The following is a 14,781-nucleotide window of genomic DNA, read 5'->3' on the forward strand; positions in this document are numbered from 1 at the left end:
CAACGTCTTTGCGTACATATACTTGTCCCCCTCTGGTCCAGGCAAACTTAAAAATATTGTCTCGTGTAGCCTTACGTGCAAGAAACCAATGATGTTTAGCTCGAAATGTCAAGTGTTCATTGATATAAATCTGAGAGCTCTTTCCTGCCATTCCTATGATATTTGTGTTTAGTTTATCCTCCCGATTTGCAGATCGCTTGTTAAATGTTTTTATGTCATTTAAGAAGATTTCACGGTCATCGTTTGTTTTGAATCTGAGGATTATCGGCCGTTGTAAATCCTTGTTGGTTTTTTGTCCAGTACGGTAGGCTGCTTCCACGTTTTTCACTTCTGTTCGGGCATTTGTAATTTTTTGGATATTGAAAACAACATTTTTTAAGTCTTCTCCGCTTATTTCCGGGATTCCTCGTATTTCTACGTTTTTCGACCTGTTTTCCCTGTCTAAATTTTCAAATTGTCCTTCTATTAGCTCTAAGCGCGCTTCACTTCAGTTACACACACATTTTACATGACAACATCAATATAACAAACATGTAATTGCCATGACGCCTGGGTGGAACCCAGACGCGTTGCCAACTCACCCGCTAACTGGTCTATAGTATGTCACAAATACAGATAGTGTCTCTTATAAACATATTCAATTTTTTTTATATGGGATACCTATTAACTTTTTCTAGTAATGAATATTCAATTTTGAAAGAAAAGTTGTTTTGAAATATAAGAAAAATTAGTTAATATTGTTAGTTATGAATTTGAAATATTAGATCAACTAATATAACATATAATAATAAGGTCCCAATGGTCGAGTGGGTAAAGACGTTGTCCCGGTAAAACAGAGATTCTGAATTCTATTCCCAGTTAGTATGTGTTAGTATTATCTTCTTCAATGATGCATTACATTAATGGTTAAAAAAAAAGTAAAGTTGTTCGAATCAAAATATTACTGTTGACCTATTTAAAATATATGACTGGGAAATATGTAAAACATTAAATAATTTTGGTCTGTTTTCGTAAATCGGTTTGGTAAAATATATTTCATTTTTAATACAATACATAAATAAATATTTTAATACATAACTTTTTCTTTAGTAATTTCATTTTAAGCAATACATAATAATAGTCATTGATTTCTCTGTTCAGGACAGTCAAAACACAGCCTTTGGATAAATGATGATCAACGCATGCCGCAATTATTATTACAAGCTTTTTGGAAATATCGTTTCATTTCAATACAAAGTTGTTAATGCTGCATCAAATAACTATAACAAAGTTAAATGGTGGCTTATCATTTGTTCAATTCAATTAAATTTTTCAATTCTTTGTATTATCAGTCTTACTCGTACATTTAAATTGTTTTCTAATACCAAATATAAATATAACAACTACAAAATAATAAAATAATTTAAGTACAAAATAAATACCATATTCAGTTTTTTCAAACATCAACAATTATCGTCAATTTTCCCTTCTTTCTTGAAACAATCACATTTAACGTTAATAAATTTAAAGACATCTTTACGTGTAATTTTCTTTGCTCTTAACATAAGGTCACATCTTGACGTCGGCAAATAATATTTTGGCAAGCGGATTTTTTTCTTTATATAATATTCTTATTTTCTTCTGACAAAAAAATAAATTAAAATCTTCAAATCAAAATATGACAAAGCATGCTTTTACAAAATATGTGAAAAAAATTATTCTTTGGTTTATTCGTGTTTAAAAAGATAACACTGCTCATATGTGCTTCCTTGCAGTCCGGTGTAGGTAATGGGGTAATTGAAAATGACTTCTAAATCTTCTTCTTGATTATCTTCCGGATAACGGTGGGCACTATCCCTACACTTTTCGACAAAGAAGTCCGCAAAATACCGATTGGCTTTCACAGCTTCTATGGAGTGCGGAATGGGTTTGCCCCTTGACACCTCGAACAGCGGCTTCTCGGGGTGAAACTGAACACCGAAGAATGGATATCTAAGGAAATAAATAAAATATATAGATATATATTTACTTGTGTACTCCAAAGCAGAAAGCGACCAATCAACACTTTTTTTTAAATTGACTTTTCCATGTTTTCCTGCAAATAAATATGAGATTTTATCTGCTGATATCATCCAAGCTCCAAATGCCATAGATTTTTGGCAATTCAGTTTTATATATCAACCTTCATTACTCAGTTATCTCACTGTTTTGGTTTTATTTTAATATGTTTATAAAGAATAAGTTCAATCCACATAGTAAAAATGCGCCTTAGGGACCTTAGGTGCATATAAACAGAATTCGGAATAAATTTTGTAATATTTATACGCAGCAGATATACCTCGCCAACCGTTTCATAGAAGTTAATAAAAATATAACGAATTAGTCTCATTTACATTTCAACATTTTGTGGAAAACATTCAAATATTAAAATGTACAATAACGTAGGTTGAAAAAAAAACTGATTTTCAGTTCATAAATGCGCTAAAATGCCTTTGAATTGCCAAATTTTTCAAAGATTTTTCTTAGTTTCCTCTTTTCAGATTGGACGCTTTCTGCATAACTTTTTCCTATTATGAACAACACACATTGTGTGTATCATAATAGACTTCCAACAGTGATGTCCTTGCGACACGTCATGCGTCACTGAGAAACGATTTTTTTTTACTTGCTTACGTCTACTTGTTTTTAGCGAAAAATAGACTACAAATGTATAAGATGCATGAATTTGAATTTTCGAAAAGTTTTGCATTGTGTTCAATTTCACAAGAATTTTCTTTTGTGAAATCGAATAACAGGTTGTATACAAGCAATGCATCTGTTGTATTGAAAACTCTGGCTGCGATAACTATAAATTAATGAAGCTTAGATAAAGAATACAAAAATAGGGACAGCATATTCAAGAATAACTAAAGTAATGAAAACTAAATATATCAAAATTTAAAGAGTTGAAAGAAGCGAACAGCATTACTGTGTCAAATAAGTGAACGTGTTTTTCAAAAATTTGTAATTGATTTGAGATAACGATTGCTGGGTTATAGAGAAGTGAAAATATTATCGTATTGCACACACTACTGTGGCATCCTGTACGGAAAATAATTCATATTTTTGATGAGTGAATGTGATAGTGTTAGTAGCCTGTTTCTCATACTCAGATAATGTTGTAAGTGTCGGTAAAATATATTTGTGAATAAATAAGTGTGTACGTACATATACATATATATAAGTATATGTATTTATGTGTATATATGTGTGTGTGAGTAGAAATATATGTTTATATATAAATATGCGTATGGATATGTATTTGTCTATGTATATGAAAATGTGTGTGTTGATGTATGTGCATATACGTGTATTTACACGCTTATGCATTCATGCACACATACACAACTAGAAAAAAGAGTTATGTATATGATCCAATCCTGCATAATAGCATGTATTATTCTTCTTTTTTTATTTTATTTTTTGCTCGTTTTTCTGTTTTCTATTTTATAATAACATGTCTTTTTCTTCTTTATTCTTTTTTATTTTAGTTTTTCTGTTTTATATTTTCTATTTCCGTTATAAATTTTCTACCGTAATCTTTCCTATTCTCAACACGTTTATATATTTAATTCATATATTCACACTAGACCTCTCATAGACTCTACTCCATTGGTCACCATGAAACAGAAAGTCGCCTAGTATTATGATTTAATGTATCATATATAAATAAATGTACTATCATGTATTATATAAATTAAAAATTAAAAAATAAATTGAACAGATTATTACTTGGTAGATTCCATTGAAGATATGTAGGTAGCGTTATTGACATCATCACTCGTAGACAAGATTTTCCATTCCTCGCCCATATTCTGGTTTTCAAATATCTGAAAAGATACAGTTTAGGCTTTAATTTTTTTCAATGAATTCACCGTGTTTTTTAGGATTTTAATAAGGTAATCGTATCTGCCAACAAACAAATTCCACCGGTTGGTCTGCTAAGTCTTGCAGGCGACTCTTTGGACACTTGTAGGTAATATCCTATGAAAATATACCACCCACGTACAAAGAAATTTTCAGTAGGTACTACACAATTAAACTTTATAATTACATGATTAAATCATTGAAACAACCCTCAAAGAATACACCAACACATAAAATCAAACATAATATTTCGGTCTGGATTAAAACAAGGCACAGAAGTTTTCACAACATAATAATACCTAACCAAACTTAGCACATTTACATTAAATATTATTATTACTAGCAGTATTTTTTTTTATTTCTGAATATATGTTTTATTGTTCTTTAACATAATAATAAAATATATTTACAACAAAACAAAAGCACGTGAACACCTCGGCAGACGTACTCCTGTGAGGTGGTCACGAAACACTATAATATATGGTTTTAGAAATAAACTTTATAGATGGTGGTAGCGCAACACGGCGTAGTACCCCAAAAATAAATCACGAATAAATCGTTTGGTAATAATTTTATTGGAAAATTTTTACATAATCTTCTTGTTTTTTTTTATTTGTATTTTATTATCATCCTGGTAGGAGTTGGGTGTATAATATAGCAATATTGAGAAATTTTTTATGTGCTTACCTCATGAGTGAAGCAAAACCCGTGAAAATTGAAGGTGACTTCGTTTTCTGATAGGAGTTCAATTACGTCATCTTGGGCAGAACCGAACAATTCACTCCTCTTGTAATCTAGAACACAAATATTTATGCCAAAAACTTGTCTCAATCAATGAATTTGGGTGGAAATATATAATTTCATGAAATTAATACCTAAGGGTGGGTGGTTTCACATAATTTTAAAAATTCATAAAATTTCAATTTCTGTATAGGAGCCATTCCAGTTCTGTGAAACAACTAACCCATGATGATAAAATAACAGAATTTAAATAGAACTTTCACAGAAGTTGATAATTAACTTTTAAATTTGATAAATTGTTCAAATTCTGTGAAACAATTCGTCCTAAGAGTTGGGGTCCAAAATTTTTATCAATGTATTAACAATAACAGGGCTAAAAATATCCAACCAAATTGATAACCTTAAAGAAGTTTGCAAACGGATAACTTAATTACAAACCACAATTAAATCAATTTAAAATTATCAAATTAAAATTATACTACCAACCATTTAAAAACCCTCTGGGCGTTAAATAAATAAATAAATAAAATTAAAATAAATAAATTTAAAAACAAATAATCAACCCATTACATCATGTTTTTAACAATTGCATCACCACTAATAATTTTAAACTCGGCCACATCATTCCAATGCATAAATCCAAACCCCAATGTAAAACACTACTGACTAATGTAATGTAAAAACTACAGACCAATAACCTTAACTTCACAATTTTCCAAGATTTTTGAAAAATGTTTAGAACAACAAATTATCAACTTTCTAGAATCTAATACAAGCCTCTCAGCTAACCAATTTGGCTTTAGAAATAAACTCGGTACTTATAATGCTACACTTAATTAAATAAAGTTTCCATTCAATATTCCAATAAAGGTTTCATTCTTTTTATTTAGGATATCTGCGAGAAAACTGTCATCTCACTTTTTATATCAATAAAAAAATCAAAAATTCACACCAGGACAAAAGGGTTCGGAGCTGGGAAATTACAATATTGTCCTTTCCTCGTGTGAACTGGGTATTAGCACTTGTAACCATTAATTGGCGTTTTTATTTTGGTTTTAAAAAACTTTCCACGGGCTTCTTGTTAAGCATTACTATGAATGTATGTATGACATATCCTAAAAACTATTTTCTAACATAATGATCTTAAATAGAACAGAGACCTTTTTATAAATTTTTGTGTTTTTATATAAATTTAATTAATATAACCACATTTTTTTAAATGCCAAATCTAATCTTATTGCCATTTCTTTTTCATTTGAACGATGATTAATGAAATGAATGATTATTATACACAATATGCAACGATGAAGAAAATCATCGGTTTGCATGTCCCAGTAAAAAACAAAAAGAAGGATTTCTTGTAATCGAAGATCGGATTTGGATTTTGAAACACGCCCACAGGGGACTTCTTGTGGTATTCTTTAATTATGGACTCAAAAAAACTCACTGTCGGCATATATTGTAATATTACCGTATTTTTCTTATCCGCCACAATCGAATAAATCAAAGATAGGAGAATGTCTCACACACTTACGTATTGATAAAATAACTTCAAAACAATAACAAAGAAGATAATCCGTGCAGTGTCTTATCTTATCTTATCTTGGAATTATGATAAAATTGGCAATTAGTAAAATGTCACTGGAGGCATCACAATAATGTTCACAACAATTCTTGGAAAAGTAGACAAACAAATAATTTATAAAAAGGTAAAATAAATTCTCAGTGACAAACAATTAACACAAATAACTCGAGAATTTTCTAGAATTGCACTGTGCGGATTCAAATTACCAACAAGAAATGAAAAATTTACAAATATGAACAAAAATTATTTTTCTAACCATTAGCTTTAAAATTTCAGCATTTTCAATAAAAAGTGCAACAGAGTTTTCCTGGATGTAAAATATACTTGGAAATGGGAAATAAGTTGAGAAACTCCTCTTTAATTATAATAGAAATGAATTTAGCCGTTTCCCACGGGCGTAGGTAGAGAAGATGAACCATCAAACAACTTGGCCTTGGCACACACTCCTTACTTCATTCACATTCATACATCGTCTCATAGACACCACCATTTCGACAGAGCCACTGGCCTAATTGATACAGTCGGCACTCTTGCCAATAATTTGCAAGATAACCTACTATTAACCCTATGTATCAAATAAGTAAAAGCAACTTACCATCTACAAAATGAAGGTTCGAAACCTGATTTTTGGAATCGCATTTGCCACGAATTTCTTCCTGCGGCCTGTTCAGCCACAGGTACGGCAGGAGTTCGAATCCCAGACAGGTACCCCAAAGTGGGAAATAATCCTTCTTGTCGTTTAGTTCTCGAGCAATCTTAAAGATGTGTTCTCCAGCATCTGCGTACCCATCGGAATTTGTGAAGTATGTGGCACCCCCTGGCAACAATACTCTGCAATCAAAATTAAAGTCCATGACAAGTAAAACTTGAGGCCTATGCATATTATACCCGACTTTCCCACCGAATGTCGGAAAACAAGCGTTAATTATAAGCATATAAATAACAAGCGTATAAATGAACGATCGGACGGCCGAGCATTTCAACACGGAGAAAAAAGAGTATTGCTGATTGATAAAAATATAAAAGTAGACTTATGTATTGTAGTATGCACACTTAAGAGGAACGGCTGCGCCGCTTTCTTCATACAAAACTTTGGAACCAATTTGGATTTGAGGGCAATATACTTGACTAAACTAAATAATAATTATTTATTAAAGATATAGCAAATATCTATTATGGATATGTGCTGTTTTATTTTTGTATGTCTTACATTAAAAAACATAGGCCGTTAAAGAACTCATTATTTTACCATTAGAGGCAACTTTTGACAATTTTTTGTTAGTTGATAAATATTTTCTTTAAATAATCTTTTCCAGTCAACTATGTAGATACAATGAATTATAAATAATTAAAAATAAAGAATCATAAAACGAGGCATTTTTGTGTGGGAAATTGAAATTTATAAACAATTAATTTATGTTCCAACGTAAATCGGTCGTTTGAAAGTGAAGTTTCAAAATAATTTATATTTTATATTTCATAGTAAAAAAAAATATAATTTTTTAGAAATTAGCATTAGATCACAAATAATTGCCAAACTTGCCTCAAAAATCGTGTAAAATCGATTTTTTTAATTTGAAATACAAATAAATAAAAGTAGCACAAATCCATACTAGATTTTTGCTACACCCTTTGGTTAAAAAAATATTATTCAATTTGCTTAAGTATTTAAATTCATATTTAAGTTTTGTATGAAAAGTGCCGCGCAACCGTTCCCCTTAAATATATAGTGGTACTTTGATAAGATAAAACGCACACATCTTGCGTATGGGATTAGCAATTAATATTAATCGATTGATCTTGTGGAGATCGCTCTTTTTTACACTAAAATTTACTCTAAATAGATTCAAAAAACACGATTGTAAAATAAATACTAACTGAAAATCAAAAAGAGCATCTACATATTGTAAACCTAGGTACTGTTGTAACACCAAAAATATTTTCAAGATTTTATATAATATTTTTATCCTAGTAAAAATAAACATTTCCTTACCCATTGATTTTGTTCATCAATGACTCGTAATACTTTCTATCTTTCCCAATTCTGAAACGAATAGTAAAAGTAGATTAGAAATTTAACCACGAAATTTTACTAATTTTACGGTGGTCTGTCAATCATTTATAGGCCACCACTTCGTGCCAAACTCATGATTCAAAAATGATTTTTTCATTACCTTATCGGCACCACCCTGGCTCCAGAACTTTCCAAAAACTTCACATACGAAGCGGCGATATAACTGTGATATGTTCCTTTTCCGTAGATTTCTTCTAGCTTGTAGGAAATCTCTTGCGACAGAATGCCGATTACTGGACGTCGATTCTCGGTAGACATCGTCTCTCAATCCAGGACACGTCTCACTGCAACACAAATAAACCACACCTAGGTTATGAAAACCTAAACTGCCTCGACTACCTTAGATACACAGAGAGTGACCTTGCACTTTTATGCACTTTAAATCGCAAATTCACCTACAAATAATTAAAAATAAGATGAATCTAGATTTAATAACCACACTTAAGCACACCTTATAACAAAAAGTTTTATGCTTTTGTAAGCACACTTGCGCACTCCAATTATAACAAATACTGAAAGCTCGGTCATTGCGAATCGCATCGCCCCACCGACCGCAAGTGGTGGAATGATTGTGATGTTTACGTGTCTGATTGGACGATAAAAATAGGCAATCCAGTTTTAAAGATAATGTGCATTTTCCAGAAAAACGTTGTTTTTCATTCAAGTGCAATAACAAGAGATGATTTGCAAACAAAACTCCAAGATAATCCAAGTATTAAACACTCATGAAATATTGGATCTTTTCAAAACGTGCATAAAAATAAATACGTTGTAAATCTCTTCGATAAGAGACGAAAATTTATTCATGTTGATGCCGTGGGAGATTGATTCAAATCACCGCTCGCAAATTATAAAATTGAATGGAAATAATTTGCTTCCACCATGCCTAGACATTTTCATATAATTTCCCATTCATATATAAGCCCATCTACCCTGAAACCCAACAAAAATCACACTGATTTGAGATTTTAGAACTTTTAAATAATCACAGTCACCTGAATATATGTTGGTCTTTGTTTGTTGGTTATTTGTGTTGGGAATGCCGTTGTTTACACTTCAGGTTCACTGTCGTGTGCAGTAACTTACATGCACGGTTTTTGTTTTCGTATTTACACAATAAATTGTTCCCAAGTCAACGTTTGTCAACGGAATGATTAATTATTAGATAATGGCATGTATTTATTAAGATATTAACATTATCAATAAAGAAAGTCATCGCGATAGCTATTTTGGCTTCAAATCCAAATGTCAGTTTTGTATGAAAAAGGCAGCCCAACCTTTCCTGTTACGACTTAGAGGAAAAGTTGCGCTGCGGTTGCGGTTGTGTAGAAAGCGTTCAAAGATGGTTTGAAAGTTAGATATGTAAATATAAATGATTATTTAATAAAAAATATTTAATAGTTTGAAGTAGAGCAAAAAATCTCTCTTTATGTTTTAGTTGCCTTTAAAGATACACTGTGAATTTATCATTCCTAAAACATATTAAATAACAAAAAAGGGGTTTTAAATAATTTTTGGAGGTTACTTTGGATTTTTTTCTATCAAAGGAATTTCATATAATTGCCGTTTCGGCATTACAAATGTATAGATAGTATCTTCGAAAATTACATATAATTTTTTTTGGAACTTAAAAACCTTAAATCGGTAGAAATTGGGAATGCGGGGGCTTAAGTAGGAAAGTACCCACCCGTTCAGGAGTAATGAGAATAAGTAAGTGCCTAATGCTGATGACTGATGACTAATGACTAAAGAATGTTTACTGTCGTACAAATCTTTCCTTAGTGGGCCACTTGCGGGATGATTTCTCTTTTGGCTCTAGAACAAGGGTGGCCAACCAGCGGCCCGCTGGGTGTCTGCTTGTGCCCCGCAGAGCATATACACACTTTTTTTTTCTTTTAGTGTGCATAATGTTGATTTTTTAACAAAACAGAGCGCACATAAAAATATCGCTCCACAAAAATTATCTGAATTTATAGCGTATAGTACATAAAAAGCAAACAAAGTATCAGTAAACGTTTTAGTGAAGAATAGTACAGTGAAATATCAACAAACCGTGAACTCTTAGAGGTCTCATTAAGTGATTTCAAGTGTACAGATAAACTCTGCAAAGTGACAGCGAGTATTATCAAATAAATATCCATCAGCTTATTTATAAACGTACTTCTGCAAAGATAATTGATATTGCATTTATCTCACGGTACGTCAAAAGTGGCCGACAGCTCAGTGGCGAGAGCGGTTAAGGGAACGGCATTAATAGATAGGTATATATCCGAAGCAAGTCTGTTCGAATCCTACTGATTCGATAGGGTTTTTTTTATACACAAAGTAAATAAACAATACTACACAAAATGGATTCGCGAGCGCACACGAAATTGGAAAAAGACGCCGTAAATATACTTACTAATGTAGCAATGGATCCCAATCGCAAATTCACCAAAGAGCATATTGCAAAAATAATATCTAAGACCAATGAAATACTGGGAACGATAGCCGGTATAGGGCTGCCAGAATAGAAACTCTTGGAGGAGAGCTTAACGCATTTAAAAGCCAACCACCTCTTCGTCAGCTATCATCAAGTGGCACTGCGGACGTTTCTGGAATTTCAGAAACAATAGCAGAAACGGAGGAGAGGAAAATTCGCGCCAATAATACGAGTATTATATTCATCAACATTCCAGAAAGTAACAACGGCAACAATGAAATCTGACTGCATCATTGAAAATCGGAGCCAATTAACCAGTATACTCAAGAAAGTGGACAACGTCGTCACCACCCACCTACAAATTTATAGGTTAGGACGAAAAGTGCGAGAAAAGTGCTAGAAAACACGCACAATTAAGATTGTACCATCAGATACGAACCAAGCCCAAACTTGTACTAATGAAAAAAACTGTATATCTGGATAAAAATACCATTAAAATAAAACACGAACTAACCGTACTTCAACTTCAACAAATTGCAAGCTTGTGGAAGGAGCTGGAAAACAGACAAAACAATGGAGAATCAAATTTAACATTAAAATACATAAATTAAACACACAAAATAGTTTATTCACTTCCAAAAAACTCGTCAAGCCGTCCTCGAGAAGATTTTACTACAAGAACGTTAGAGGTTTAAGGACAAAGCTGAACGAATTTTGGATAAACGCCCCAATTATTTCACACGATGTCATCGCTCTTACGGAAACATGGCTAGAACCGTCATTCCACTGAGCGGAGCTTGGTCTATCCTATCATCAGGTCTACCGGCTTGACCGAAATATCAACACCAGTTCCAGATCCAGAGGTGGAGGAGTCCTCATAGCAGTCAGCAAAAAAATGTCCTCAAAAGTGTTAAAAACTATGTATTGTGATGTCGAACAAATTTTCACTATGGTAAACGATAAAAATCAAAAATACATCATTGGTTGCGTGTACATTCCTGCGTCAGCTAATTTATCGATGTATGAAAAATCATTCCAGAGATATCGAATTTTTAAAATCAAAATATAAAAAATAGAAATAATTGATATGTCAATATTTCTGAATCTCACCCATAATGTACATAATTCGAATAATCGCCTCCTAGATCTTGTTTTTTCAAATGAAGAGGACATAATAGTTAGTAAAGCATTAGAATTTATCCTCCCTAAGGATAATCACCATCCTCCACTGTCAGTAATTATTCCAAACAATGTTTTAAAAAGTAATAAACTCTCAAGTTCTAGTTTTAATTTAAAAAATGTCAATTACAATGTTATTTATGATCATATCAGCAAGGTAGATTGAACGTTTCTCAAGGAAAACGATATGGTCCATAATACAGAATCATTTTATTATAAAATAGATACCATTATCATAGACTTTATACCCTTAATTTAATTCATAGAATCAAAGCATCTAAAATGGTTTAGCAAGGAATTAATTCAATTAATAGCTAAAAAAAATTTACAAAAAAAAATATTAAGAAGAGTGATCCCTACCAAATTATATTGTGTTCAGTAAAATAAGAAAAGATTGGAAAAATATGTCAAAAATTTGTCACAAAATTATAAAATTCAATAATTGACAGCCCTGAACTATTGTAACGGGATAAATTAAGTACCCGTTAATTATATTATTTGGTGTGGATGTCCTACAACTCCGAACCTTGTCCAATAGTGTCGCCAGTGTCGCCAGCCTTGTCCAATATGATCTATAGGAAAAAAAAATAACACCACACACACACACAATTATTATTTTCATGCATATATTTTTTTTTCTTTCTCAACACATTTTTGATGTTGATGATTTTTCAAGTAAAATTTACTAAAATACACTTGAGTATTTTACTACAACACGGTAAAATAATGTTGTCTATCTCACTCTAAATATTTATATTATTCGTTCTTTACAAGTTCTCGTAATCGTTTGAACGCCACAAACGAGAAATGACAATTTGATCGCTTACATTTGATGCGTAAACGTAACGCGTATGTTTACACATTAAATGTATGTTTTTTTTTGTACTGTTCGGTAGTCTTGTTCGGTAGTCTTGTCGTATTGTTTAAATTTTGTTTGGGTTGGTCTTAACGTATGATTTTCAACTTAAAAAAAATATATATATATATACATTTACATCTAATGTCCATAGGGCATAGGGGGCCTGTAGCGTTTGGAATTTTTTGCCTACATGAGACAGGGGAACTATGTTCTATGTGATATAGTGAAAGTAATTGGCTTTTGTTGCAATTTTCCTCGGGAGTAAAGTACAACATGCTTTTTAGCCTCTGAGAGTACATTTTCTTTAATGCCGCCATGCTTTTATATGCCTCTGAGTGTGCACCTGATGAAATTGTAGATAGTGTTTTTAAAATAATATAATTAACGGGTACTTAATTTATCCCGTTACACTATTATACTTGATTTCTTTACATATGCATCGCCAACATCGAGGCATTATCTACCGTTCTATTGTGATAACTCATAATTCATAATTCTATACCCCCGATCGCCGTATACAAAATTTGGGTGATGACTATAAAGATGTTGTTGATATATTCAACACATCATTCACCAAATATAAACAAGTCATAACCTAATTTATTTAAGAAAGAAGAACATCAAATTTAACTATACAAACTACGTAGCTGTGTGTATCTTACCAACTTATCTTTTTTTTTTTTTTTTATAGTGTACCTCACTATAAAAAAAAACCTCCCAAGAGTCCCAACTGCTCCCGTCTGGAGCCAGTGAGACTATGGCATCCCCAATTGGGGGATGTTGTGAGGCTGAAGGTAAGTGGGGAGGGGAAAGAGGAAGGTGGGGAAGTAACTGGCTATTCAGATCTAGTCACTAAACACGGCTAAAGCCATTTGGAGCAACGTTTCAATTCTGAATGGTGGTCTTACACCAGGGCGATACTGGTAGTATCTTCCACTCTGGAACGTGCCGCAAATATACTATATATTATTTTAATTAATTAATTGTGAAATAACACAAATTAATCAAATAAAATTTATTTATTTGAAAACGCGGCTTACCGAGCCTACAACACATCTCGAACGCCCGAAAGCAGATTAGCATACAACAAATCGGCAAAGGAATGCAAGAGAATCATTAATAGGTCAAAATTCGAACACGACCTGCAGACCAGCAAAAAGCTGGCTGCCTGCCCGCATGGCAGCAGAGCATTCTGGTCGCTTGCGGGCTCAATAGGTCGAAATTTTTGCAAACCCAGTTTGCCACCTCTTACCAGACCTGACGGCTCACTAGCAAACACCGCCACCGAAAAGGCTAACTTATTAGGGAAAATGTTTGCGGAAAACTCGACCCTCGACGACGGGGGTGCTGTTCCGCCGTCGGTTCCTCACTGCGGCTTCTATATGAAAAAGCTGAGGATCCGGCATCGGGATGTACTCCACGTCATACGGGGGCTCGATGTTAACAAAGCTAGTGGACCTGATTGAATACCTGCCCTGGTATTGCAGAGGTGTGCTGCGGAAATAGTTCCGGTTTTGACAAAGCTCTTCAAAATGTCCCTGAAGTGTGGCACTGTGCCCTCTGGTTGGAAAAAAGCGGTAATTCACCCTATTCCCAAGAAAGGTGACCGCTCCAACCCGGCCAACTACCGCCCCATAGCGATCACATCAGTTCTGTCCAAAGTGATGGAACGTGTGATCAACGACAAACTGCTCACATACCTCGAGAAGAACAAAATTATCAACGACCGTCAATACGGATTCCGGCGGAACCGCTCGTGCGGTGATCTTCTCGCGTATGTGACGCATGTTTGGGGGCGGTGCCTGGAACGTCACGGTGAGACCCAAACGGTCGCACTAGACATATCCAAGGCCTTTGACCGGGTCTGGCACCGAGGACTTGTCAACAAATTGCATTCTTACGGACTTCCCGCATCCCTGTGTACGTGGATTGCTAACTTTTTAAGGGATAGGTCGATTCAGGCGGTTGCTGACGGTTTCACCTCTTCCTCGCACTCCATAAATGCTGGCGTCCCACAGGGATCGGTTCTGTCTCCG

The 14,781-nt window shown here is 33.4% G+C and overlaps 1 protein-coding gene across 7 annotated transcripts in view; it reads right to left on the reverse strand.

Annotated features, from left to right (window-relative positions):
• Positions 1 to 1,022: 1,022 nt before the first annotated feature.
• LOC149422584 (gamma-glutamyl hydrolase A-like) overlaps positions 1,023 to 14,781 on the reverse strand; it is a 60,951-nt gene continuing 47,192 nt past the window's right edge. For 5 of the 7 annotated variants that reach the window (XM_089633378.1, XM_089633374.1, XM_089633375.1 and 2 more), the window contains 6 exons: positions 8,386 to 8,569; positions 8,205 to 8,255; positions 6,807 to 7,042; positions 4,573 to 4,679; positions 3,751 to 3,848; positions 1,023 to 1,971 (listed from right to left, as the gene is read on the reverse strand). In XM_089633378.1, the coding sequence (XP_089489504.1) occupies positions 1,707 to 1,971; positions 3,751 to 3,848; positions 4,573 to 4,679; positions 6,807 to 7,042; positions 8,205 to 8,255; positions 8,386 to 8,543 (915 nt within the window). In that variant the 5' untranslated portion in view covers positions 8,544 to 8,569 and the 3' untranslated portion in view covers positions 1,023 to 1,706. Of the gene's footprint in view, positions 1,972 to 3,750; positions 3,849 to 4,572; positions 4,680 to 6,806; positions 7,043 to 8,204; positions 8,256 to 8,385; positions 8,570 to 9,280; positions 9,697 to 11,221; positions 11,238 to 14,781 lie in introns of those variants that run through there. The other 2 variants (XM_089633379.1, XM_089633377.1) reach the window with 2 other exon arrangements.

Source organism: Hesperophylax consimilis, chromosome 7 (assembly GCF_061612785.1).
Source record: "Hesperophylax consimilis isolate HC1 chromosome 7, BYU_Hcon_1.0, whole genome shotgun sequence".
Taxonomy (NCBI): Eukaryota; Metazoa; Arthropoda; class Insecta; order Trichoptera; family Limnephilidae; genus Hesperophylax; species Hesperophylax consimilis.